Below are 26344 nucleotides of genomic sequence, written 5' to 3' on the forward strand. Positions count from 1 at the left end.
TATTCATCCCAACCATACATGGCTACATCAGATCTCCGTTAGGTCATTGATGAAAAACTAACGTCGTGCTATGTCATAATTTTTTTTTGAAATTCTGTGTCATACGGTGAAATTATTGTGTTTCGTTCTATTCTGTGAAAAAAATTAAAATATAGTGCGATTTGATTATATTATGACGATATTTGCTATGTGGTGAAAATTTTTAAAATATCATGATGTAGTTGTACAGTGAAATTAACCCACATTTTTATAATATCTTCAAGACGCGGTCCGAAAAGGAAATCGTCAACAACAGAGTGGAAAACAAAAGGAAAAAGAAAAACGAAAGACAGAGAACGCGGTTGCGGTACTCAAGTCAACCAATGACCACAGCATCTTTGCGTAGAAGTTGACCTGAAAGTTCCAAGTTCCATCGTCTCATCTCCCCTTCGTCTCTGTCCATTCTCCGCCACTACTCCACCAAACTCTTCCCCATTACTTAATAGTTCCGATCCCAGATCCGGTTTCAGATCTTTCCTCTTCTTCTTCTTCTTCTTCTTCTTCTTCTTCAAGAAAGACGGGAGCTTTCCGTTGTTCCTTCTTAGGCAGACATTAGTGACCCAGGAATCACATTCGCAGGAAAATTCGCCAATTTGGATCGAAAAGCAAAGGAAACTCCTCTCCTGCTACTTCTCCGACGGATTCGATTCCCAGCAGTGCCCTTTTACTGTTGAGTCGATCTGATTTCTTGGAAGGGGAGGTTTATTATTTTGAGGGAGTGAGGACGGCGTAGCGGGAGGAGGTTGGAGATGGAGAGCTACTTGAAAGATCAGTTTGGGGATGTCAAGCCGAAGAACTCGTCGGAGGAGGCGCTGCAGCGGTGGAGGAAGCTATGCTGGCTCGTCAAGAACCCGAAGCGGAGGTTCCGGTTCACTGCTAACCTCACCAAGCGATCCGAGGCCGAGGCCATCCGCCAGACCTTTCAGGTAATCTTGTCTTTGTCTCCAGAGCTCAGCTTCCTCCTTTTGTTGTGACTTTGCGGCGCAGATTCTTCATTGACTCTCTGAGTTTCTGGTTTCAAATTAGGAAAGAACTGGTCTTTTGTGTTTTGGAGGTGTTATGTGATTCGGGTTTTTCCGGCGATGTAGTTAGGTCAGCACATGACCCTCGTACCTAGAGGATCGGTAGTGTCGGTCCTAGGTTGTCGGAACTCAAATTTGAATGGTTTAAGTGGACATAAAGATAAAACAAATCAAGAAGTTAGGAAGTTTGGAAGATTCCAGCTTTAGTTAAATGGGTATTAGTCAAGAGGAAGATAGATATAATTATTTGAAAGCTCATGCATATGTCATTTGAGAAGGAAAAAGGCAGTGTTACAATCTTTTACACAATTCTGACGTTATTTTCTTTGCATTTGATCAACAGGCAAACTTTCGCGTGGCAGTTATAGTTTCACAGGCTGCACTTCAGTTTATCCAAGGTGACGATCATTTACTGCTCTGAGGCTCAAACTTTGGCCATCTCTGATTCACATATTCTTTCCGTCATTTGCAATCCCTTGTTCACTTCCCTTTTGATGTCTTGCAGGTCTTACTGATTACAAAGTGCCCGAGGAAGTCAAAGCTGCCGGGTTTCAGATTGGTGCAGATGAGTTGGGATCGATCGTGGAGCGTCACGACGTGAAGAAGCTTGGAGGCCATGGTGGGGTTGAGGGAATTGTGGACAAGCTCTCCACCTCGATAACCAGTGGGATTTCTGCATCTGAAGATTCTCTAAAGCGAAGGAAAGAAATTTATGGAGTTAATAAATTCACAGAAAGCCCACCTAAAGGATTCTGGTTCTTTGTCTATGAGGCACTTCAGGACATGACCCTCATGATCCTCGCTGCCTGTGCTCTGTTGTCTTTGATTGTTGGGATTATAATGGAAGGGTGGCCGACGGGGGCCCACGATGGGCTTGGGATCGTAGCCAGTATCCTGCTCGTTGTGTTCGTGACTGCCTCAAGTGACTATAAACAGTCTCTGCAGTTCAAGGATTTGGATGCGGAGAAGAAGAAGATCTCCGTTCAGGTGACCCGAGATGGGCTCAGGCAAAAGATTTCAATTTATGATCTGCTTCCTGGTGATATTGTTCATCTCAATATTGGGGATCAGGTTCCTGCCGATGGGCTCTTCATTTCAGGGTTCTCGGTTCTGATCAATGAGTCGAGCCTGACTGGTGAGAGTGAACCAGTTAATGTGAATGCAATAAACCCATTCCTCCTCTCAGGGACGAAAGTCCAGGATGGGTCATTCAAGATGCTCGTGGCTACTGTCGGCATGAGGACCCAGTGGGGCAAATTGATGGCCACTCTTAGTGAGGGAGGGGATGATGAGACTCCCTTGCAGGTGAAGCTTAATGGAGTGGCAACAATAATTGGCAAAATTGGCCTTTTCTTTGCTGTAGTGACATTTGCAGTTCTAGTCCAAGGTTTGTTTGCCCGAAAGCTGCAGGACGGGTCCCACTGGTCCTGGTCCGGGGATGAAGCCATGGAGATTCTTGAGTTCTTCGCTGTTGCAGTAACAATTGTCGTGGTCGCAGTTCCGGAGGGGCTCCCCTTGGCTGTCACATTGAGTCTTGCTTTCGCGATGAAGAAGATGATGAATGATAAAGCCCTAGTCCGCCATCTAGCAGCTTGTGAGACAATGGGTTCTGCTACCACAATCTGCAGTGACAAGACTGGGACATTAACCACCAACCACATGACTGTTGTGAAAACTTGCATCTGTGAGAAAGTAATGGAAGTCAGCGAGTCCGGATTTGAAATTCCCGATTCTGCGATGAAGATTCTACTCCAGTCAATATTTAATAACACTGGAGGGGAAGTAGTTAACAGCAACGGGAATGGTAGGAAGCCTGAGATCCTGGGGACACCCACTGAGACTGCTATTTTGGAGCTTGGTTGGAAGCTTGGAGGTGACTTTCAAGTTGAGAGACAGAAAGCAACCATCGTGAAGGTCGAGCCATTCAATTCATTGAAGAAGCGCATGGGAGTAGTTTTGGAACTCCATGATGGGAGTCATAGGGCCCACAGTAAGGGTGCTTCTGAAATTGTCCTTGCTAACTGTGACAAGTTCTTGAATGCGGAAGGGGAAGTTGTTCCGCTTGATGAATCAGCCACCAATTATCTCAAGGATACAATTGAAAAATTTGCAAATGAGGCTCTTCGGACCCTGTGCCTTGCTTATAAGGATATCGGGAGCGAGTTCTCTGCTGAAAGTCCAATTCCCATCGAAGGATACACCTGCATCGGGATTGTTGGTATCAAAGACCCAGTCCGCCCGGGTGTTAAGGAGTCCGTGGCGATCTGTAGGTCTGCTGGAATTGTCGTGAGGATGGTTACAGGAGATAATATTAACACGGCTAAGGCGATTGCCCGCGAATGCGGTATTTTGACTGAGGATGGTCTTGCAATCGAAGGACCAGACTTCCGGGAGAAGAAAGACGAGGAGTTACTAGAGCTCATTCCCAAAATTCAGGTGCATTTATTACTCTTGTTCACTTGACAATTGTTACAAACTTTTTTTGGTAATAGAAATATCTTCGGCAATAAAATTGTCTACAGGCCTTAATTTAATGAGTGCAGGTAGAAATTTCTTATACTAAACACTCTGGATTCATTTTTAGGTAATGGCTCGGTCTTCTCCATTGGACAAGCATAAACTCGTGAAGCACTTGAAGACTACTTTTCAAGAGGTGGTCGCTGTGACTGGTGATGGTACTAATGATGCTCCAGCTCTTCATGAAGCAGATATTGGACTTGCAATGGGCATCGCTGGAACTGAGGTACTTACCTTTATCACTCACCTTGGAGTTTTAGGGAAGCTTCTGGTGATAATTTGTCACTCATATTTCAATTATTAAACAACATTCTTAATAGAGCAATCTTCTGAAACATTCTTAACGTCGTATTTTTACAGGTGGCTAAGGAGAGTGCTGATGTCCTAATTCTGGATGATAACTTCTCGACCATCGCAACTGTGGCCAAATGGGGCCGTTCTGTCTATATCAACATCCAAAAGTTTGTGCAGTTTCAACTTACAGTGAATGTCGTTGCCTTGATTGTGAACTTCTCTTCAGCCTGCTTAACAGGTAAGGACCAGAATACAAATTACAATTTTTCTTATTTTACTTTCACGAAAGTCCCATTTGATGCTTTGATGTGTTTACTTGTGTTTATATATATTGAAATTTTGTAGGAAATGCTCCTCTCACTGCTGTGCAGCTCTTGTGGGTCAACATGATCATGGACACTCTGGGAGCTCTTGCATTAGCAACTGAGCCTCCCACTGATGACTTGATGAAGAGGCCTCCTGTCGGTAGAAAAGGGAATTTCATCAGTAACGTGATGTGGAGGAACATCTTGGGCCAGTCTATCTACCAGCTCATCATTATCTGGTATCTCCAAACAAAGGGGAAGTCGGCTTTTAACCTGACTGGCTCCGATTCCGATCTAATCTTGAACACAATCATCTTCAACTCGTTTGTATTCTGCCAGGTAATTTTCTCAGAACTTATAATGACCGTGTAACACCACAGGTTATCTCTAAAAGGTGCTTCAGAGAAACCGAGATCCCCCATTTCCTGCACTAATGTGGTGTGAAATTTAGATCATCATAACTGTTTCAGAGTTGCTTATGTGAGCATGTTTGACAGGTTTTCAATGAGATCAGCTCGAGGGAGATGGAGAAGATAAATGTATTCAAAGGCATCCTCAAGAACTACGTGTTTGTGGCTGTTCTCACATGCACGGTCGTGTTTCAGATCATAATCATTGAATTCCTTGGCACTTTCGCAAACACACATCCTCTCAGTTTGAGCCAGTGGTTCGTCAGCATCTTGCTTGGATTCCTCGGGATGCCAATTGCTGCTGGTCTGAAGATGATCCCCGTGGGTTCGTGCTAATTAAAGTCGAAAACAACATTATAGTTCAGGTATGTCCTAACCTGACTTGACTTTTTTTTTTTGATGAATCCTAACCTGACTTGACTTATGATGCAGTGATGGGTCCTACAATGGATGATCTAAGTCTATTTTGCTTTTACCTAGAATTCTTGTTTAGCTTACTGATCCTGTTCTGTAAAAATTGAATATATCTGACCGTTTGTTTTCATGGTTAAAAATCACAAAAATTTTAACTTTAATTCAACCCACTACACAATAAAAATACATATTTTCCAAGTTAAAAATTTTAACTTTAACTCAACATACTACATAACATTTGTCATTTTTCACAACCAAAATCAAAGTTACTTTAACTCTGAAACCAAAAGCACCGATCAAATTTGTTTGAGTTTCACGTTCTTAGTTAATTGAAATCGTTGATTAGTTGGAGTCTTAACTCTCTTATGTTCTGAATTAACACCCTCATGTGTTCACACCAGAGCAACGGGCAAGGGCTACCCGATTTCTCTTCCACGTACCCTATCGTACATATCATCTCCGATCGATAATAGTGTGCGTTCCATCCAAGGGGTCAACTCTCAAGCATCCTTCCCCATATCATCTCCGATCTGAAGGTGAAGGTTGCAAGAGGTTATCAGAGCTATTGGCTGTAGAACGGAGAATTTCTCGAATTCTTTCTGGTATTTTGACACCAGGGGAAGTTTAAGGATGTTTTTTGTTGGACCTAACATACTGAGTATTATTCGTGGTTGGTCCTTTTGGAGTTCTTAACATTGTGGGGGTGAAGCTTCCCATAACTTGATATGTGAATTACTGTCTATAATGCTTGAAATTGCAATGAATCTTAGGTTTTAACAGATTCATTAACTCTTCTATTCCATTCATTTGGTCATCAGAATGTAAAACTTTTCAAGAACAAGCAAAAACTTTCATATGGCTCTAGTCCCGATTGCTCGTAGATACCCGAGACATTCAATGCAATATCTGTGTGGGTGTGAATGAAGTTAATATCGGCTTCACACATCGAGTGCTGTGAAGCTGGAAGAAAATATATGTACCAAGAACAATGTGATTCGACGGATCATGTGGGTTCTGCCACGTCGGGTAGCCTTAATTTTCACATGTCGCAATGGCCTCATCATCGATCGGGCACAGTGCAGAAGGGAAATTTCTCTGAACCATGTGTAGTGCCCAGAAGTCCTGAAGCTTTAATATTTGCCAGTTGGGCATCGTTTGACTAGCCAGGAAATGTTGCCTCTGCCTGACTGCATACTGACTAGAAAACAAAGTGTCCAATGCAATCCTGCCCCCAATCAGGGCTCTTCTCCCCCATCATGTATCATCTCTATATCATATATGTATAAAGCTAGTTGATCTGACCATACCTCGAGATATCGCACCCGGTACCATGCTGTTACGAGTTACTTATTTTACGTCAAATCAGATCTACCGGACTGAACCATGAGGGTCCGTTGGATCATGAAGGATCAGATAGACAGATACCGGTACTCCACACACCTCTGCAATGCAATGCACCAAGTATAAGAGAGACTGATAATTTGTTGGATCATGAAGGATCAGATAGACAGATACCGGTACTCCACACACCTCTGCAATGCAATGCACCAAGTATAAGAGAGACTGATAATTTGGCGGATTTCCTATTAAATGAGAAAATATAACGATCATTGGGTAATTCCGACGTGCTAAATCAGCACGCTTGATTATCGACCAGCATCAAACAAGTTTCTGTTCTGCAAGGTAAGAAAGTTCAGAAACATCGTGTTTTGATTTGGTTGCAGACAGGCTTCCCCATTGCTGCTACTTCCATAAGTTTCTTCCCAAAGATAATAATTCCTCATCATACATATGAGAAGAAACGACTGTGATTCTTACCCGTGAAGTAGCAGCTCGTCAAGTGTTACGGGAAAATAAGGGTAGAGAGACAAACTTGGATTAATTACCCAAATTCTCACAATCATCCAAGCATGTGAATTCTCTTTCGAATAGTCAAAGTAGTTGTGTTTCTTGAATTTCACAGATTGAACCCCACAAAACACAGAAAGAACCCCACAAAACAAGACAGCTCCCATAGAAGAAGAAAAGATCTGCCCCTACGCTGAAAAGTTCATCATCCCCCAAACATTCAGACAAATCCAATCACATTTTATCTTTTACATAATTGATCTGGTTGCCAAATATCCAACCAAACTGATTCATCACATCACTCAGCCACAGCTCTCTCCCTTTTTCTCCTCCATCTTCAATTAATTTAATGAGCAGCCCACCAAAATGCAGGGTTGCTACCTTGCCGGATTCTTCAAAAACAGCCCAAATCAAGTATAAAAATATGTGAATAAATCAATAAATCCAAATTAATCTCATCAGGAAAAGGGAAAGAAAAGGGGCCCCAGCAAAGTAAAATCAAAGCGCAGAGATGTAGTTCCCCTTCTCCCAGAACCTGCAGAAGACCCTCCCATCCTAAGTGGGACTTCGCCAGCTTTCTCTGTGTCTTGTAATAAAATCAACCCAAAGTTTTCTTTTTTATTCCTTTTTTTCCCTTTTACTCAAAAAAAAAAAGAAAAAAAAAACCTTCTTTGATTCTTTCTTTCTTTCTCTGGGGATTCTTGCTGAGAAGACATTTGATCTTTCATGATTAGATTGAAGGTTCCCATGTGGTTCTAGGCAGTGTCACTTCTTATCATCCGGTCCTTCGCATCCTCGGTCATTCTCATCGAAGGCGAGCCTCTTCCTCTTCCGGTTACTGGCAGCCGAAGAAGTGAGAGAGAGGGGAGAACTCCCCGAGGAAGAGACCGAGCTCGTCGGGTCAGGTGGAGTTGTTGGACCGACATTTAAAAACTTGTCCATGTCCAATCCCCGCATTATTCCATAACAAGTAAATACAGCATCCTGTCACGAAGAAACACAACTACCTGAATCGTTAACGGTCTACCACCAATCAATGAAGTTAGCGAAAACCGGCAAACACATTGGGAAAGATACGAGAGCTCACGACGTCGAGACGAGCACAGCAAGAATCGCAATTCAATTTACACCCCAACACCTCCTTTGTTATTTCATTAAATGAAGTGGCTAATACCGCAGCTGCTGCTATCGTCGAAGGTTGGTGGTCGAATATATCAATTTCTGCATTTTAAGTAAACCCGATGTATATAAAAATGAAAATGCTAATCAAGAACAAAGCTAACCCATCCGAAGGCTCGAGCCAGTATATCAATGCACTGTATTAAATTTGTATATATAATACCTTTGGTTATTCCAAGGATGAGTTGAATGGTCTTCGGGAGGAGCTCGGTTCCGAGAGGATGACTGCTCAACTTGGAGACAAAGAAATGGAGGAAAAGGAAGGGAGTGGTCGATCGAATTCTCCATTCGAGGGTCTTCAACACAAGAAGCTCCATGCCCTGTACTACTTGGCCCCGGAAGCTGTGATCTTTAGTGTTGAACTCCGAGAGCAGCGGGACGCGAACCTCCTCCATTTTTGCCGCCAGTGAGAGGCATGCCACTGCGAGCAGCCTAATCGCCCAGTTGTCTTCTCTCTGCCCATAAGCGAATCTCAAACACGAGCCTTGGTAAATTCCACAAAACATGAAGCCGATGAAGCAGAGAAGAGAAGGAATTGGTCTAAACTCACAGTGGGGGACCTCTTCGAGAGGAACTGATCGAAGTAAGTCATCGACAGATACGCGGTCTGGAACTGGAACCCGAATAAAGCTTGTGTCTGGAACAGAGCATTAGACAATCTCAATCTCATTTTCTCAGACATGGAGGAAACAAGAAAAGAATCAAACTTTGGTGGGAAAGAGGACCTACTCTGAGGATCCACGAGAAGGCTTCGGCACGGGCGCGTTTGATCCAATCCCCCGAAGGCCGGTGATCACCATGCCGGAACCACCCGGAATCTCTCTCTCTGTCGAGCAGCATTTTGACATACTCCTGCTCCTCTTCCTCATTGCAGGGATCGAAACGGAACCCGTTCGAGCCATCTACGCCGACCAACGTGTCCTCCTCTTCATCATCCAAGCAGGATTCGCTCTCTTCGCAGAGGAAGCAGGATAGAGACTCGTCTTCCATAGCCGTCTCTCCGTCTTCCTTCATCACCACTGAGAAGAAGGCCAAGAAGAACTACGGGGCGGCAAGAACGGCCATTTCCAGGATCAAGAACCGCCGCCGGAGGATCCCACGATTGGAGAGGGCTCAGCAACGGGGGCGTGAGATCGTGAGGAGAGGATGGGGAAGTGGGTCGGTTGCCATTAACAGTTATCTGCGGGTGTTCTTCGGCAACAGCAGAGAGAGAGAGAGAGAGAGAGAGAGGGAGGAAGAAGAGTAAAATGCTGCGGTTGGTTAGTAAGGGGGAAGAGGAGAGATTACATGACAGTGTTTTATGGGATTTGGTGTGCGAGACGGAGTTTGACCGGAGAGCACGACCCGTACGGTCTGCTGACTACATACGGGAGCGCGTGAGGTGCACGGACCAATAGGGACGCGCCTTCTGATTGCGGGTACGAGGGTGGGAGGGGAGTGGAGTTTACCCGGGAGCGCCCCCCTTTGGGTTTGGTCCCTCCCTTGCCACGTGACCGGTCCGTAAAATATGGTCAGTTCTGGTTTGGTCCGTGAAGTTTGTTCAGGCTCTCGAGTTCTTCCAGCAGTCGGCAAGCTTGATCGGCCGACCCTGTGAGAACACGATGGAATCGAACTTCCCGAAGAGGATCTGGGGGAGTTGGTACGTTATCTATACGCTACCGTCTTGGTAGCAGTTGATCGATTGAACAAATTATATCGAAAACATGACAAAATAATAACAGTAATAATATAATTCAATTCTTACTGTTATAGTTGGCGAAAATAATATTTAAAATTATGGTCAAATCATGATGATGCTGAGGTCTAGGATTTAGATGGTCTGGTTTTGAATTTATTAATAGTTTTTACAGAGATCGGGAGGTCCATATCCGTGGAGTAAAGTTAGATAAAACGCTCCAAGACATATGAAGGAGCATATCGAGATTATTGAAAACCCAGGGGCTGAATTTGAACAGAGATGAGTATGGGGTTGATAATCCAATTGACAAAAAAAATATAAAAAGAAAAAAAAACAATTATAGGCCAAGAGAATTTAAACGGTTGCAGCTTTTCGCAGCAAAATTCTCCAAAATGATCATGGAATGCCCATTTATAGGGGTTGATGATGGTAGAAATTTAGTTGAAACATTGCCTAAATCAATGGACCTTCCTACAGATAATTTATAATTTATATGCGAATTTCCCCATTAACTTATGCAAGCAATTAGAATCTAAGATTTCACCAAAAAAATGGTTGGTTTGAAATGGTAACTTATCCTCAGTTTCTATCAAGAAAAACATGCAAAAAAATATTTGCATTTTCTTTTTGCACAAATTTTCTCTTGCAACAATTAAACTTTTATATAAAGGTTTTTCGATGATTTTATTTCGTTACGTGACATGAATAAGTATCAATTAATTATAACATAGTAAGTTTCGTGATATAGAATCATTTAAAATTCTCATTATAATATTTTGGTCATATCATTAAGGGGTCATTTGGATTCAGAATTAAAATTACTTTGATTTTGATTTTGATTTTGATTGTAGAAAATGACAAATGAGATGTGATTATAAATTTGACTTGAAAAACGTGTGTTTTTGTTATGTAGTGTGTTGAACTAAAGTTAAAATTAAAGTTAAAATTAATTTTTTTTGAATTCAAACGGAGCATAAGATTTTCTCTATGAGACTGCAAAATCCCAAGTTGCTAAATTGTATGCATATTTTCTTTTGGTCGCGCACCACACTTGCCAAAAATGTTTATCATATTCGCTTGTTACCTTTATGTGTAAATAAGACAAGTCGAGCTGAATGACAGATATTATCATTGCTTCAAATAATTCAATTACAGATCATGATTTCATACTAAATTAATTAATAAAAACAAATATAATTCTTAAGGAAGAAAGAAAAAAAAACAAAAGGGTAGAAAAAATGACAACCCTTGGAATCTCATCATATGTCAATTGAGGGCGTCCTTCAAGTTTATTAACTTTGTCCAAATCCCTTTTGGGATATATAAAAGATCGCAAATGACACAAGATCCAAAAGCCACAGCCTTAATTAATTGTGCTTGGACTTTATTAATTGCACTCATTGCTTATATATATTACCACCATCCCTCTCATCTCACTTTTATCTCCACCCCTTTTTCTTATAAATATATTATATCATATAATATATTTGCCCTTACTGCACCATTAATATTCTCTGCATGCCTTCAACTTTGATATTTTAATCTTACCCACATACCTCTTGACAGTTAGGTCAGTCCCAATATATTTCAACTTTATTATGTCACTTAATTTTTTTCGCAAATTAATGGCAAATTCAGATAATCTCCATTAATGTCTTGAATTTCTAGATTTATATACACCATATTATATTCGTATGTATTGAGCAAAAAAAGATGTTCATTTGCATATATAGATTCATATATTACAAAATTTTTGTGAATGTTATGATGAATGAATGATCTTTTGATTATGTAAATCAATTCTAATTGAGAATCTCTTAATTCTGAAATGGTGTGGGATTTAGGGAATCTTCATTGATTATTCATTCCTTGCTCTTGGTTAAACCCAAGTAGTTGAAATCAGAGGGCATGATTTCACCCAAAAATGAAATATCAGAGGGCATGCATATAGATACAGGACATATCATCAAATGTTTCATCTTTCATCTTCAATAAATTTGTGAATAATAAATTACCAATTTATCGGTCAAAATTAAAAAAAGGACTTGGGCCAAAGACTACATAGATGATTCTGTCCCAACACGTGGCTTGATGACACTTTGGGCATTGTGCAATGGCCAATATAATACGAAATATAATACGAAACATAGAGTAGATTTAAGTAGTTCGATAATTATTCTCCTTAAAAGATTTTATGTTCGAATTTTGTTAATAGAAAAAATTCACACTGAGAGAATTTCTTCTTTAGTGGGTCCAACTCAGCTCGAACTGAATTTGTCGGAGTCCAATAAATTTTCAGTATTATGATGCACACTGAAAAGCCAAATATAATAGATCAAATCAATTAGGGTTAGTAACAAAAAAATATACAAAATTTTTACATTTTAACAATTTCAGTATGAACATTTTTCCTTAACCTAAAAATACACAAACGTTCAATTTAATAACAATTCTAGCATGAAGTCAAATTTTTCGTTAATTTGGACGGAATCGAAGCTACAGAAGGTGTCGGCGACCCCAATCGAGGAGATGGCCAGGGTCGTGGCTCCACCCTCTGGAATCGGGAGAATCCCCAATTTGAGGGTTCTCCCGTTTCCGAGGGGTGGAGCCTCAATTCTGGCCAAACCACCCCCCTCGATTGGGGTTGCTGGCTTCCTTCCCTGAATGGGGTCGTCGGCGCCCTCTGCGGCTTCAATTCCGTCCGAATAACGAAAAATTTGATGTTATGCTAGAATTATTAACATATCGAAAATTTGTGTATTTTTATATTAAGAAAAAAATTTCGTGCTAGAATTGTTAAAATGTGAAATGTTTATGTTTTTTTATTAACCCAATAAATTAAATCCTCTACATATATATACAACTATTTAAATTTGGGGTTTATTGAAGACCCCACATGCATGCGTTGTCAACAGTGTTTTTCTTTGGGTGTCGTCCGTATTTCAAGTTCTGCTGCTAACATTTTATTTGGGTTCCTCATGAGAAAGTACGTACACATGAGAGGAACAATGATAATTCATTCACTTGCATTAATTTCGACTAATAACTAATCTTGGATCAAGAGAGAAATTTATGATTTTAACCTTAAGTTTCGTTGTCCAACATGATAAAGACTTATTAATTCTACAAAAAATATATACCTATTTTATATACATCAAGATATGGAATCAGATTTTTATCATAATTTATCGATTGTTTGGTGTGAGTGAATGGTTAACTGATGAATTGGATGTACAATTCAGCAAATGTCCAAGGATTCACCTCAAAATGGATAAGGAAAAATTAACAGAAATGGGATATCTATAAGTATATGACATGATAGTTTGGCCAAGACATGGAATTGACATTATTAGGATTGATATTAACTTCACACGAAAGGAAGGCTATATGTAAAGCAGTGGAACAGGGCCGACCTACCATCATTTACATTTTGTTTTAGACATTTTGGTCCCTATATAAAGAGGTGATAACACAAACATAAGTAAACACTTCAAGTGGCTTGCCAATATATATTACATATCTGCATACATATATATATATATATGTATGTATATGCATATATAATATGTACATATAGTTGTGTTACATGTAGCTGATATAATCATCTGGGCTCTCATATATGAGCAGCTGCAGAATCGGGCTTGAATTGTCCATCATGGGACCCATTGAATTAAACAACTACATTGTCATTCGAGAAATGATGAGAAACAGGTGTCTGCCTAATTTCATCCGTTTCTTAATCGTTTGGAGCCCCCTATGCTTGACCCCGGTATAAATCAAAGAGTCCTTTTGCGTAGGACGCTAACTTTTTTATGGCCAAATTTCGAACAATATGCAGCTTATTAGCCACAATCCACATATTTGATGATGCTTTTTAATGTAAACATATATGATCCTCATCCTTGGAGTCATGTTGAAGCCTTGAAAGACATGACAAATTAAGTAGGGACCCATCCGGCCAATAGTAAGCATTTCGATCTTGTTTAGAATAAATTTTCAGCCGACAGCAAGATATATATAGTTGAACGGTCTACCGTTCTAATTCATTGATGGAATCAAGTACCTTGCAGCTTCTCCTAAAAAATTACAAAGCAAAGTACGTATTTTTTTTTCCATTAGTTATAAGGAATACTCATAAGACCTAATAAAGAAATAAAGAATAATTAATAGTAATAGAGGGGTATCAAAATTCTTACTAACGATAATCGAAATTAAAGCCTCTTGATCTCAGGCGATAATGTTTATCACTGAACCATATTTCCTTCTCCATAAAGTATGCACTTTAGAATGCCATTCCGTTGATTTAGTTTCCTTGATATTAATCATTCTCGTCATGCCAATCAAACAATAAGAAGACATATCTTGGCTTCTTTATAATTTATATTTATTATTTTTGCCGGTAATCTTTTGTTCTTTTGGGGTTTGGGACAATATTGAGAAGAAAAAGTGTCTTTTTTAATGACCTTTGCCAAAACTAGGCTAAAGAGTACTACTGCCTGTGTGTGGAGCGGCCACCCTAATTTGCTCCAAAAGTTTTCCCTTAAAAGTAGGCTTTGAGCTGAAAGTGAAAAGCCTCAAACCCTAGCCAAAAGAAAAAAAGGAAAGCTGATAAAATCACATGAAAAAACTTTTGTCAATTTCCATACATGGCCGCCTGGCAAACCAAAGGAGCTACAAACCAACTCACTAGTCAATTTTCATTATCTATTATTGCAAAACATAATGCAATGACCATACACAGATCATAGATATCGAGCTAATAGCGATGGTTTTCCGCAAAACTTGTGCGCACACATGGAATGATCACCCACCAAACCCTAGAGAATCGGATGCACTCGGTCGGTTCTTTCGGAGTCAGTTGGCCCATAATTTGATTTTTTTTTTAAATTTTGAAGTGTAGCGTGTTGACTAGTTGATCGTGATGTACATGTGCATAAATGTATATGATGAATAAGTGAGGTATATCTATCTCGGTTCTAGACTTGTACTAGTTATGTTATAACTAAATATGCAAGACCCTACCGAGCCAAAGCGATGAACTGGACATTTCTCTTCAGCACACTCTATTGAGATTCATTCATGGGATATGGGGATGATATGTAAGGTGAAAGAAGAGGACCTACTCATAACCTGAGTAGCCCAACCACCCAATAATATATAGAGCGCTGCTGATCATATTCAATACATGCATTCTTACTAGGAGGCAGATCTTAGTTTAAACCTAGCTATATATTTCCCACCCAAAACAAGTAAACCCTAGCTAGATTTGTCTACATATAGTATTCCTAATTAACCGAGGCGTGTATCATGCCTCAGCTAATCCAGTTATTTAACATTATCTGTGCATAAGGTTATTATATTCAACCTTCTATATGATATGATTTTGGACGAACTGTTCATGTTCATAGATATAACTGTGAATTCTTTTCACCCGATGTCCAAAGAATGTATATATGCACATATATGAGACCACCGGCGATGCCACTATACCGGATCACTATTATAAAATCCGATATAGAGAATTGAAGAGATCGAAGGTAATAAAAGAGACTACTACACAAATGAGTGGTGGTTGGTGGGCAGCTAAATAGAGAGAACTCTCTGATCAGAGACTGATGATACCTTAATGTATTTTGTCAGAAGCCAAAGTATATATAACGATATTATCTTTTGCATACAAATGTAAATTCAGGTGGTGGGGCAGAGAGAGATAGTAAAGATCGAACTCATAGAGAGGTCAGAGAGGGGCTGGGGCACGGAGCTGGACTGGACTGCATATTAACTCGAGTGTGAATGTGATTGTTGGGAAGTTGTTGGTGCCTTAAGTTAAAACAGGGAATTAAAGAGGAGAAAGGGCCGGGTGTAACACAGAGGCCCTAGTTCATTTCTCGCATTAGGACTTCTCATTTTTTTTTATTATTTAAAATTTTCATAGAATTATGAATCTTCTTTATAATTAGAAAAAAAAGAAACTAATTAAAGAGAAAATGAGCCAAACATACAGAGAGAGCAGAAGAGAAAGAGATCAGATGATCATCACTCAGTGTATGACCACAAACACATAGCTGACTCCCATGCCCATATCTTTCCATGCCCCAAAAGAGAGAGAGAGAGAACTGTCCATCTGTAATTTTGTTCGATGTGTTCTCCTATTCAGAAGCTCAATAAATCTCGATTAACTTAATTCAAATTGGATTGATCCATTAAGAGAAAAAATCTCTCTGACATAATTTTTTTTTCATTTATAATATTTGAACTCAAGACTTTATTAAGGGGAATAAGTACCGAACCGTTTGAATCAATATATATTATTGTTTATAAGTAAATAAGTAAACAAAGATTTTCTCTTCTGTTTTTTTTTCATTTTTTCCTGATAAAATTATATTATAACACACATTTCAAAAGTCAAATTGGTGGGCCCCATATATTATTAAAATACAATCCCATTATAATTAATTATCTCCACCTTCCATTCATTTTATATTTCAAAAGTCAAACTGGTGGGCCCCATATATTTTTGTCTTCTTCTACAATCACAATCACAATCACAAATTCGTGACTTTAACTCCGAAAACAAACGCATTGTTAGTGAAGTGAGAGGGAGAGTTGAGTTTTGGGGTTCCCAATGCTTTGACCGGTCCCTTTTCAATTCAAAGTACAGAAGGAAAGAGAGAAGCCCTTACCCTTACCAGCTTACAAACTTCCCCTTCCCCCCAGAAAAATCCATCCACCGGGCAGAGAGCTCACATGGCTGTCTTTTTTTTTTCCTTTTCTTTTTGGAATTTATAATTTATAAACTCCAAAACATATATATTCATCTCCTCACTTGTATGCCACTCCACCTCCCTTCCCATTTTGAATTGAATATATGTTTCTTGAGCATCTTACCTTGCGGCCACCTTGGCAGCTCTTTCCATTTGGGTTGTGTGTGTACTTAAGTTTAATTTGGGAGTGAAAGTTATGCTTCAATTACATTAAGGTCATATTTTTTATACCGAAATGAAATGAAATTGCTCTCGTGAAATATAATATAATAATATTGAATGAAAAATGATTAAAAAAAATTTATTGAACTTCAAAAGATAAATGAGTATAACTAATATATTGGGCTCACTAACTAAAATATCATCCTATATATATTTTTAGATATGTTTCTCGTATAAAACCTGGTTAATAAGCATTGCCTTATTATTTTGAAGGAATGCTCATCCCAACAAGTTGAAGAAAATATTAATGAAATGGAATGCCCATTCTAACCCTAAAATCCTAAAAATCGAACACCAGATAAAAGTGGTAAAATCCTCAGCAAAAAAAAAATCCACAGACAGAGCAGGAGTATCAAATAGATCGATAAATAGGAGATTACAGCCCTTAAAGAAGATAATCGGGAGAATTTCTTGAAAAAATCACATCATCACCGACCTCGTGTTTCCAGACTCTCTCTCACCGCCCCCCAAGGACCCAAGGTTTCGCTGCACCGAGGCACTTTTTACAACTTGTATAAGACCCTAGAGAATATATCATAATATTTTCAGAGGTATCCTAATATCTCTCCCAAAATATTTCCTAAGATATTTCCTCTTATGAGGTTACATAAGTTCTCGAAAATATATGAAACAATATTTTCCCCCAATTTCCTCCTCGCTCCAAGTCTTCGAGTTTTCACAATTCGGGCTTAATGCAAGACATTTTCCAACAAATCTCCACATTGGCTTGCATTTAGCCAAGCACCGAACCGTCATCTCCGCTCACCTACTCTGTAACAGCCATCACGGGCTCCACCTCATCCAGTGCGATCGCGTCGCTCCAATCCAAACCAACCTTAGACTTTTTCGAGGTGTCAGGCTTCCTCAGCTTTCATGTGGTGCACCCTCAAAAGCTGAACATATTGTTTCAAGTTGAATTCCCGACTTTAATAATACATGAGATCACTAACTCCACAAGCTCGAAGCGTATCCGCGATCTCATTTGCTTCCTTTGTCTATCTTCTGCACACGTGCAATTCCATAGAGATTTGGCCTCCATTCAAATCCTCCTGTCTGAATATCCTCTATGCCAAGCCAATATTCGGAGTTTTCGCCAAACTCCACGTTCTCTGTAGCTGTCTGGGTCAAGGTTCTTAGAGCTTCTCCTTCTAGCACTCCCTTCAACTTGATCTGCCACCATCCATTGCCGCTCGATCCATTGACCTTCTAAACCTCGAATCTCACAACAGACATCTTCAGGATCTGATTAGGCTCCTAGCTCTGATACCAATTATTGTGACAAGACATCTATAACACGAGATGAGATAACAGATAAAAAAATCGAATACCGGATATACGTGGTAAAACCTCAACGGAAAAACATCCACGGATAGAGTAGGAGAATCCACTGATAAGAGTCTAACCTGATCTCTCAATTCTCTTCATCCTCTCATTCTAAACCGAGACTCCAAAAAGATAGCCCATATAATTTTTCGAGAAGATCACACCATCATCGACCCCATGATTCTAGACTCTCTCTCACCAGCCCCCAAGGGCCCGGGGTTTCGTGGCACCTTTTACAACTCGTACAAGACCCTATATATAAACTTACAAGAGAATATATCATAATATCTTCAGAGATATCCTAATATCCCTCCCATAATATTTCTTAGGATATTTCATCTTATGAGGTTACAAGAAATCCCGAAAATATAGGAAACAATGCTTTTCCCCCCGATTTCTTCCTCGCTCTAGGTCTTCGAGTTTCCTCAATCCGAACTTAATACAAGACATTCTCCTACAATGAGGAAACATAGTGGAATCCATTCCATTCCATTCCATTCCACCCCATTCATGTGTACATGCCAAACTCTACCTAAGAGCATCCCAGGGTAACACTCTCATATTAGATACATACATGCGTAAAGGATTGGAATAAAGGTTCATGAAACCTGTGATCGGATATTTCAAGTTTGCTTAGTATTTTCTCGGAATGGAGATGTAGTTGAATTCCTCGAACCCATTATCCTCAAGCTCACGACTTTGGCTAGTTGGGTCTCAATCCAATTTTCACTGCTTTTGTATCCCTGAGGGTCATCAAGACTCGGTTGTATCTTCGATTTAGTAGTAATATTATAACACCATTGCTTATTAAAAAAAAAGGAAAAAAAATGAAGCCTGTGAGTTCACCCAACTAGAGTGGTACACCCAAAACCATATTTATGGTGATTGGGTCAGTGCTTATAAACGATCTCTATAGAAAAGATATGTGTATTTGCCAATGAACCAAACATGGTTTGGCTATACATTCCAATTTGAGGAGTATGCCGGACTACTGGGTCCTAATTCGATCATTTCAATCTGCTTGTACCATCATTAACGTACCCAACCGCGTTTTCCAGGCTTTTGTTTACGGTCCTGATCTCCATTAACTATAAACGTGTATATTTATGAGGAGTGCTGGAAATGTTTCTTAAACGCATCAGTGGCACAACCCTCTAAATTGATCAATGGTTTTATGTCAACGGCTCCAACTGATATATGGACTTAGCTCCTTCATATGTATTATAGGTAGGATCCCATCCTAGTATGACACTATAAGGACAATTTCACACCAATCCATGTCGTATGCACATAATCCGCACATCGAGTCGTTCCACAAATGTATTTAATTCATATTAAAAGAAGGCAAAATCGATCGCGAGTAGATTGAACCCGGTAGGGGAAGAGTTTGTTGTCTTCTTTTTTATCAACATGTTCTCGAGGTTGAATTCTAACAGTAAGTCACAAAAAAGAATTCCTTTAAAGATCCTAATTCCTAGGTAATTAAATTAAACAGCCTACTTGGACCAACTAATTTACGCTTAACTCGGGTCGGTTCACTATGAAACAATACTCTCTATTCACAACATTTAAATCCAAGATTTTATTTTAAAATAAAAATGTCAAATTACCCGAATTAGTCCACGTGGTAAAGTCTATAAAAATCTTGATCGGTATTTGAGAAGCGAGAATGGGAGAAAGGAGGTTGAGCGGGCTTAAAATGACAAGTATACATGTGGTGGTGGGCATGAGAAAATTAATGGGCCTTGGAGTTGAAGTGGAGGTTTTGGCTGGTACTTATACAATCAAGAAAAAAACAAGGATGCTGGGACAAGAGGATGAATTATATGCACTATAGGGCTTCACAGAACATGCCTATGCATATACATATATGTGTGTATATATATATATATATGTGCGTGTAGTGTATACAGATATAAGCATGAGGGCAAATTTTTATGTCCAACGGCTGAATATTCAGTCGTTGTCCGTACGAAATGTTTTCATACTCGGAGAACAATGTTTTGCACTGGTACGAAACATTATTCTTTGAGTCAGTCGACTGCATAAACAATATAATTGACTTTATTGCACATCTTATGAACCATTGTTCTTCAAATATGAAAATATTTCATACCCAGTCGACTGCACACACATTCAATCGACTGAAATGTACATGTGATCGACTAAAATGTATATAAGATCGACTAAAATAAACATGTAGTCGATTGAAATGTACATGCAGTCGACTAACTTAGAGAACAATGTTTTGTATTATTCTTCAAGTATAAAAACGTTTAGTACGGATGCAGTAGCTGAATTCAACCCCTGGACCCAAAAATTGTCACAGCATAAGGTGGAAGTGGGTACTCACTCAGCTGCCCCCCGTAATTATTCGTCTATAATTATTCTTGCTGTTATCTGTGCTCTGACAAGTCCACTCTCAGTCAGTCTTCCGGTCATGGCACCTATGCTCTCAAGTCTCAACAGGAATTTTCACCTTTTTTTTTTTTTTGGTTCTCCGAAATTATAGAAGAATATCAGGTCTCTTGTGTTGTGGTAAGGGATGGACCACGATGGGGAGAGGTAGAGCCAATTTTGCCGTCATAAAAAAAAGTCGGACATTTTTCTTCGATTTTCTGATAAAATTACTTCTATCGCTCTTTTAATCGGGAAATTTACCTTCTTATTTACGCACCAAAGGACTCTCCTTCCTCAACCATAATCCTGGTCTGTCCTTGGTTGTGGTGTTAGCATCATGGTAATGAACTATCCTATAAGCTCTCCCAAGTGCTTTTGGCCAATTTGGATGAGGATAATTAGAGTAATACTGCATGTAAAAGACGAGTATATATATACATATACATGTGTCCCGATCTCATTGTTCCTAAATTCCAATAATATCATTGAAGCAGTTGCTAGCGTAGGTTACATTACCTTAGGAATTCTTCTCGATATTGAAGCAATGAACTTTCAGTCCTCGGTCTGTTGTCTTTGGACCATCAGATATTCCACCGTGATGTTTATGCTTGCCGAACTCGACCAGATTCCGGTCTTTGCCATAGAGAGATGAGCTCAAGAAAAGGGATTGCAGATCATATTTAGTTTGGGCCCCTGTTTGTGAGATAACAACTGGCAGAGCAAACATAAACTTGCAGTTGCAGGACCATATCATCCATTTATGCCTTCAACAGATCATTGGGCCTTGAGAAGAGCATACGCATAGGCTTTCAAGATCAGATTTTCACCGGGGCTCAGTTTCGATATCAGGACTTATAGAGTTAAGTAGTCCATAGATCCAACTACCTCAAAAACAGATGGGAGACCGATCCAAGATGGATTGGCGGTTACATTGTAGTTGAACAACTTGAAACTCCTGCAGTAGGGAATTGTTGAACTGAGCAATTCGACGAAATGAATTGTGCAAGAAGTTAGCCGAACAGTGCAGTGGGAGTAAACAAAAGATGTAGATAATTGCCATAGGTCGTACAACAATGTCGTGTTGTATGTATGCAGACGACTTGCTGTTACTGCATTCGTCAGTCCGGCAACACTAAACAGAAGAAAGAGAAGACCGTGAAATGGAAGCAGAATACAGCAGTAGAGCCAGCCAATTTCCCATCAGAAGAAAATCAAGAGCCTCCGGCTACTTTTGAGCCGAGGAACCAAATAACCAAAGCCTTTATTTTCTTGTTCACTAATTCCGACGGAAGAAAAAAGAAAACAAAAAAGAACATCTTTTTCTTCGTGGCAGTTTGGAATGATGTAGAAACCAATCCAAGGCACACTGCGACCTCACTAAACCGCATGATAAATGATGGATAAACCAATCCAACGTATGGCGTGACCTCTCTAAAACTGCATGATAAACGATGGAGTAACCGATCTGAGCAAGGGCATGACCTCTCCTAACCGCATGATCCTGCTGTGTTATGGCAACAATTACTTTGACATGGAATAATTAGCTAGCGACTGTGAGTATCTACTGCAGAACATACTTGAACATCAATCAATTATGCTGGAGATTCTTAGACCTTCGCATAAGACTTCGGACTGCCTTCCAATATTAACAAAATCGAGTATTTACTCATCCATTATACAAACAAGAACTGGAGGAAAAGCCTGCTTTTGCAACACATGAAACACACTCGTTTTCCGGCTAGATCACAAAAATTCCACACCATCTGTGCTCGAATCATATTTCATCAGTGGAGGATGTACACTTCTTCTGTAACCTGGATATGTGTTCTCTACACTTCAAGGGGAGGAGTATTACGAATCCGAAAACAATTTGAACACGTCCTGTATCATTTCAGAGTGTATATGCTGTCTCCCCTTAATCCTACTCCTAGTGCTTTCTGTATTTTCTGTCAGCTGAACAAATCGGAAAACAAAAGGACGATATCTGTTCATGCTTTCCAACAAACAAAAATCTCAAACATCATTATCCGGAACCGCGAATCTCCCGAATCGTGGAAAGCAAAACATCATCGCCAGCAATCGAACGCAATTGCTTAGCAAATATATCTTTGGCCAGCCGTCCTGCCTGTAACAAAATACAAGCCAAAGGCACAGATGGCACTAGCAAATTGACATCCGAATCACCCCATGTAACTAAGAAACAGTTGAAAGAAACAAATGGGTTCTGATCAAAGTTGAACCTACTACTTACCCTGAATACACTGTACAAATTCTCCACTTCCTGCACTTTGGTGGGAGGAAGGGCATTCCTGATCTTAGAGAACAATTCCGCAATGGATCGCTTCACACATCCTGCTTCCTTTGGAGGTCCTATTGATGCTCAAACAATACTTCAGCATAATATTCGGAGAACTTTCAATTAAGACTTCGAGAACATAGCGATCGTACTCACCTTTCATGCGATCAGAGGGCCTAAAGCTCACGACAAATTCAGGTAGCACATGGGTGTTCATGTTGGAGCACCACACAACATACCACTTCGGGTTACTAGGATCGTCCACACCAGTATCAAAGCTCACGCTAGAAGGATGGGACTGTTTAGAGCCAAGTTCCACTTTCTCGAGATTGCCTAGAGTAACTCGGCATAGAATGACATGCTTTTCACCGTTTTCATCCAGCTCAGACTTCACAGCACTGGAATTGCAACCGCAAAAGACATCATCAGCAAATTCCACAAACATCTTACCAAAATGGCATTCATATCTCCAACTTCTTCAGTCAATCACAAACTCGAAAAACTAGCAAGCCACACTCGATTTCTTTCAAGCAAAGCTAACCCATCTAGCCGCCTAATAACTCTATTTCCATATCACCACTACTGATTCCAAATCAAGTTTCACACAGGTTATATTCCAAACCTATTCCCGCCCTATAAACGAAAGAGAATAATTCAAAATATACCTTAAATGTGGCAACCCCATTGAAGAGAAATATACCCCAACACCATAACTCCCCGACCACGTGATACTGCCGGGGCCAGTGAACCCATGCGCCAAAATGCTATCCACATGCTTCTTCGACGTGCCATGCCAAGCATACACGGTGTTAGAGGCACCTCTCGCGGCCTTCATAATCTCCGCCTGCTTCTGGAAAACCTCGGACCTCGCCCGCCCCAAATCGCCGGTCCACTCACACTGATAAATGGCAGTGACCATAGCGCCAGCATCAATGTCCTTCAAGCCCGACAAGAAGTAATTCTTAATCCTCAAGTAAGCCCCTTCTCCTTCTTCCAACAGCCTAGCATTAGCCCACGGGGATTTCTCAGGATGATCGCCGCCCGGAGCCAAACACCGCCTCTTCGATTCGTCTTCCAACTTATCGTTCGACGAACTAACCTCTGCCTCCTCTTCCTCCTCTACTTTGCGGTCCTCCCGCTTCCGCTTCATCGAGTTATCTTCGAGATCCTCGACGAAGCTTTTCGGGAAGAAGCAGCTCCCGGCATCGTCCATCCACGCGATCGACCTCTGACTCCCGCTCTCGAAGTCGGTCTGCAGCATCCTGGGGAAGTCGAAGAGGTAGAGCGAGCCGTCGATGACCAGATCCACCACCAGCCGGCGCTGGACGAAGCACGGCCTGAGCGACTCCACCACCCGGCTCGGGAAGTCAATCCACGAGCCTCCTCTGTAGTACATCAGCCGAGCCAACGGGCCTGTCCGCTGGAAGTTGTGGCGGTTCTCGATCATCGCCCGCACCGGGCAGCAGGATCCCACCGGGCAAATGCTAGGGTTGGGGGGAGCCATTCCGGGGACGGGGACCCGAATTGATTCTACCAGCCCCCGCCGTTGTGCCGCCGCCATTGCCTTCCGAGTGAAGAAATCTGAGAGCTCCGACGAAATCGACGACCGGTAGAATGGGAGAAAACGAATCGTTTCATCGCTTGCATTTATAGGCCTATGCTTTGGGGACACGACACCCTTCCTGGGTTTACGTAAATGCCCCCATCAAAAATGTGGAGAGGGAAGTGACCGGCAGGAGCTGGGGGTACTTTGGTCATTTCGAGGAGGTGAAAAAAGTAACTTGGCACGTAAGCTTCTTCCTTCATGCATTCGGTGCTGTTGACGTTCGGGAAGGCGTGGCCGCTTTTGGTTTTGGGTATTTCTTCGGGCCAAAGAAATAAATTGCGATCCAAAAGGGGGAGAATCAATGCGCTGTTGGATTTTTCTAACCCAAAGGTTGGGATAAAAAAAGTCCACTTTTTGACTTTTTCCGATAAAAAAAACCAAAATGTCATCGTCTTATTAGTTAAAGTATTTCTCTGGATCAACTTAAACAGTTCGGTACTTATTTAGCATAAGTAAGATTTTGGGTTCAAATCATTGTGAATGTAGAAAATCCACGTTAGGAGAGATTTATTCCTTAATAGGCCGACCCGGCTTAACTGGATTAGTCGAGACCCGATTGGACTTCAGGATACTCTGGTTAAAGTATTTCTCGTATACCAATCGAATCGGTTCAAACGGTTAGATACTTATTCTCTTAAATAATGTTAAAGTGTTATGAATGGAAAAAATTCTTAATTGGTAGAGTTCTATCACTTAGTACACTGACCATTGGACTTTCGGTTATCATAATACATACAAAAAAAAGAGAGTATTTTTTGAAGTGTTTATAGTGAATTTCATCTCAAATCCTAAAAATCTGCTCACACGGAACACAGTTTGTCAAGTGCATCATATCTCATTATTATTATTTTTCACTTGTGTTGTGTGGGTGTTACATTAGCAAGGTTCAAATTTCTCAATTTTTATTGGTATTTTATTCGTTTATTATTTATTTCAATGAGGATCATGTTGGCAAGCATCAATGATTTATTGTGACCGAGAAAGGCTCCTGACTCAGCATCTCATTGAAATAAGAATATCAAGCTCAAAAGCATGCAATCTTCACTCGGAAATCGGGTACACAAAGTTAAGTTTCCAACGATCATAAGTACCAGCTTCCAGAACATGAATATTGCGATTCGTGACTGTGGATATGAAGTACACAATAGACGATTGAAATATTTTTCTGTGCTGATCATAGGGTTCGTGAGAAAACTTGATAGACAGACTCATGATATGTTATTTTTCTTAATTCTTTTGGGCGGTCGGCTTCTATACAGACCTGTTCACACGAACTTCAATTGATCCACCTCTTTAGACGAGTCGAAAATAGACCTTCCACGATCGACCGGGGGATTCACATCGCCTCTCCCATGAAATAATGGCAAACACCCATCAGTAGGGCTTTGACTTGAACCTTCATTGTTAAGCACCTCCACAGCCAAAAGTCGTGACTTGTGAATGACGGTACAGGAATTCTATGGCATATTATCGTGATAGAATAGTTGTTGCTCATTATCGCATTAATTTCTTTTTCACTCATAATATATAATTTTCTTTAAATTATCTCTTGCATGTAAAAGACAAATGATAATAAAAGTCCACGTACCTCTCTTTTAAACTAAAACGACTGATAATACAATAATTTCTTTATATATATGTATATATATATATATATATATATAATATACGTCTAAACTTTTGCCAGAAAACTTGGCAACATGTACATATTTCATGTGTATATCTAGCAAACGATGAAAACTTAAATCCATCTGACAAATTCTCAATTCATATCTTTAAAAAAGTGAGATAATAATATTTGTAAGAAAATAATTCGACCAAATCAAATTACAGTAAGTGATCAACCATGAACATCGAGTTTGGCCATGCATGAAATCAGTTTCTGGAAGGTCGATTTCACGCCGGAGCAGCATGCCTCCTGAGCCCTCTTAAGCAACCAAGACGAGTTCCTTCCCCGCGTGCTCTTGCCCCGCCTTCCCCTAACAATTATCTTCGGGTGATCATCCACTCTCAGCGGACACTTCTTG

At 40.3% G+C, this 26344-nt stretch overlaps 3 protein-coding genes across 7 annotated transcripts; 1 reads left to right on the forward strand and 2 right to left on the reverse strand.

Annotated features, from left to right (window-relative positions):
• The first annotated feature begins 328 nt into the window (after positions 1-328).
• LOC116215544 (calcium-transporting ATPase 1-like) lies at positions 329-5865 on the forward strand. Its single transcript, XM_031551286.1, has 8 exons — positions 329-965; positions 1405-1459; positions 1567-3497; positions 3646-3804; positions 3939-4110; positions 4218-4516; positions 4675-4952; positions 5403-5865. The coding sequence occupies exons 1-7, from the start codon at positions 789-791 to the stop codon at positions 4921-4923; spliced, it is 3042 nt and encodes a 1013-aa protein (XP_031407146.1). The 5' UTR covers positions 329-788; the 3' UTR covers positions 4924-4952; positions 5403-5865.
• Positions 5866-6861: 996 nt separating this feature from the next.
• Positions 6862-9313, reverse strand: LOC116215545 (cyclin-D5-1-like). The gene is made up of 5 exons (XM_031551287.1): positions 8758-9313; positions 8579-8665; positions 8192-8483; positions 7937-8070; positions 6862-7833 (listed from the first exon to the last, which is right to left on the reverse strand). The coding sequence occupies exons 1-5, from the start codon at positions 9040-9042 to the stop codon at positions 7615-7617; spliced, it is 1017 nt and encodes a 338-aa protein (XP_031407147.1). The 5' UTR covers positions 9043-9313; the 3' UTR covers positions 6862-7614.
• Positions 9314-20495: 11182 nt separating this feature from the next.
• LOC116214734 (probable inactive poly [ADP-ribose] polymerase SRO3) lies at positions 20496-24345 on the reverse strand. Of its 5 annotated transcripts, XM_031550174.1 has the most exons (5): positions 23377-24345; positions 22868-23109; positions 22667-22785; positions 21485-21547; positions 20496-21370 (listed from the first exon to the last, which is right to left on the reverse strand). In XM_031550174.1, the coding sequence occupies exons 1-5, from the start codon at positions 24270-24272 to the stop codon at positions 21302-21304; spliced, it is 1389 nt and encodes a 462-aa protein (XP_031406034.1). In that variant the 5' UTR covers positions 24273-24345; the 3' UTR covers positions 20496-21301. The 5 variants fall into 5 exon arrangements, with proteins under 5 accessions (XP_031406034.1, XP_031406032.1, XP_031406036.1 ...); XM_031550172.1 differs by having other exon boundaries at positions 20496-21547; XM_031550176.1 differs by lacking the exon at positions 21485-21547 and having other exon boundaries at positions 23377-24344.
• Positions 24346-26344: the final 1999 nt, after the last annotated feature.

Source organism: Punica granatum, chromosome 7, assembly GCF_007655135.1.
Source record: "Punica granatum isolate Tunisia-2019 chromosome 7, ASM765513v2, whole genome shotgun sequence".
In the NCBI taxonomy this organism is placed as follows: Eukaryota; Viridiplantae; Streptophyta; class Magnoliopsida; order Myrtales; family Lythraceae; genus Punica; species Punica granatum.

Excerpts from the sequence above, each read along its gene's own strand:
- LOC116215544 (XM_031551286.1), top strand. The coding sequence starts at position 789 with ATGGAGAGCTACTTGAAAGATCAGTTTGGGGATGTCAAGCCGAAGAAC. Across the intron at positions 1,460-1,566 it reads TGCACTTCAGTTTATCCAAG|GTCTTACTGATTACAAAGTG; the intron begins GTGACGATCATT and ends GATGTCTTGCAG. Across the intron at positions 4,111-4,217 it reads CTCTTCAGCCTGCTTAACAG|GAAATGCTCCTCTCACTGCT; the intron begins GTAAGGACCAGA and ends GAAATTTTGTAG.
- LOC116215545 (XM_031551287.1), bottom strand. The coding sequence starts at position 9,042 with ATGAAGGAAGACGGAGAGACGGCTATGGAAGACGAGTCTCTATCCTGC. Across the intron at positions 8,484-8,578 it reads TCTCGAAGAGGTCCCCCACT|AGAGAAGACAACTGGGCGAT; the intron begins GTGAGTTTAGAC and ends GCTTATGGGCAG. Across the intron at positions 8,071-8,191 it reads CATCCTTGGAATAACCAAAG|AAATTGATATATTCGACCAC; the intron begins GTATTATATATA and ends CTTAAAATGCAG.
- LOC116214734 (XM_031550172.1), bottom strand. The coding sequence starts at position 24,272 with ATGGCGGCGGCACAACGGCGGGGGCTGGTAGAATCAATTCGGGTCCCC. Across the intron at positions 23,110-23,376 it reads ATGGGGTTGCCACATTTAAG|TGCTGTGAAGTCTGAGCTGG; the intron begins GTATATTTTGAA and ends TTGCAATTCCAG. Across the intron at positions 22,786-22,867 it reads GCCCTCTGATCGCATGAAAG|GACCTCCAAAGGAAGCAGGA; the intron begins GTGAGTACGATC and ends GAGCATCAATAG.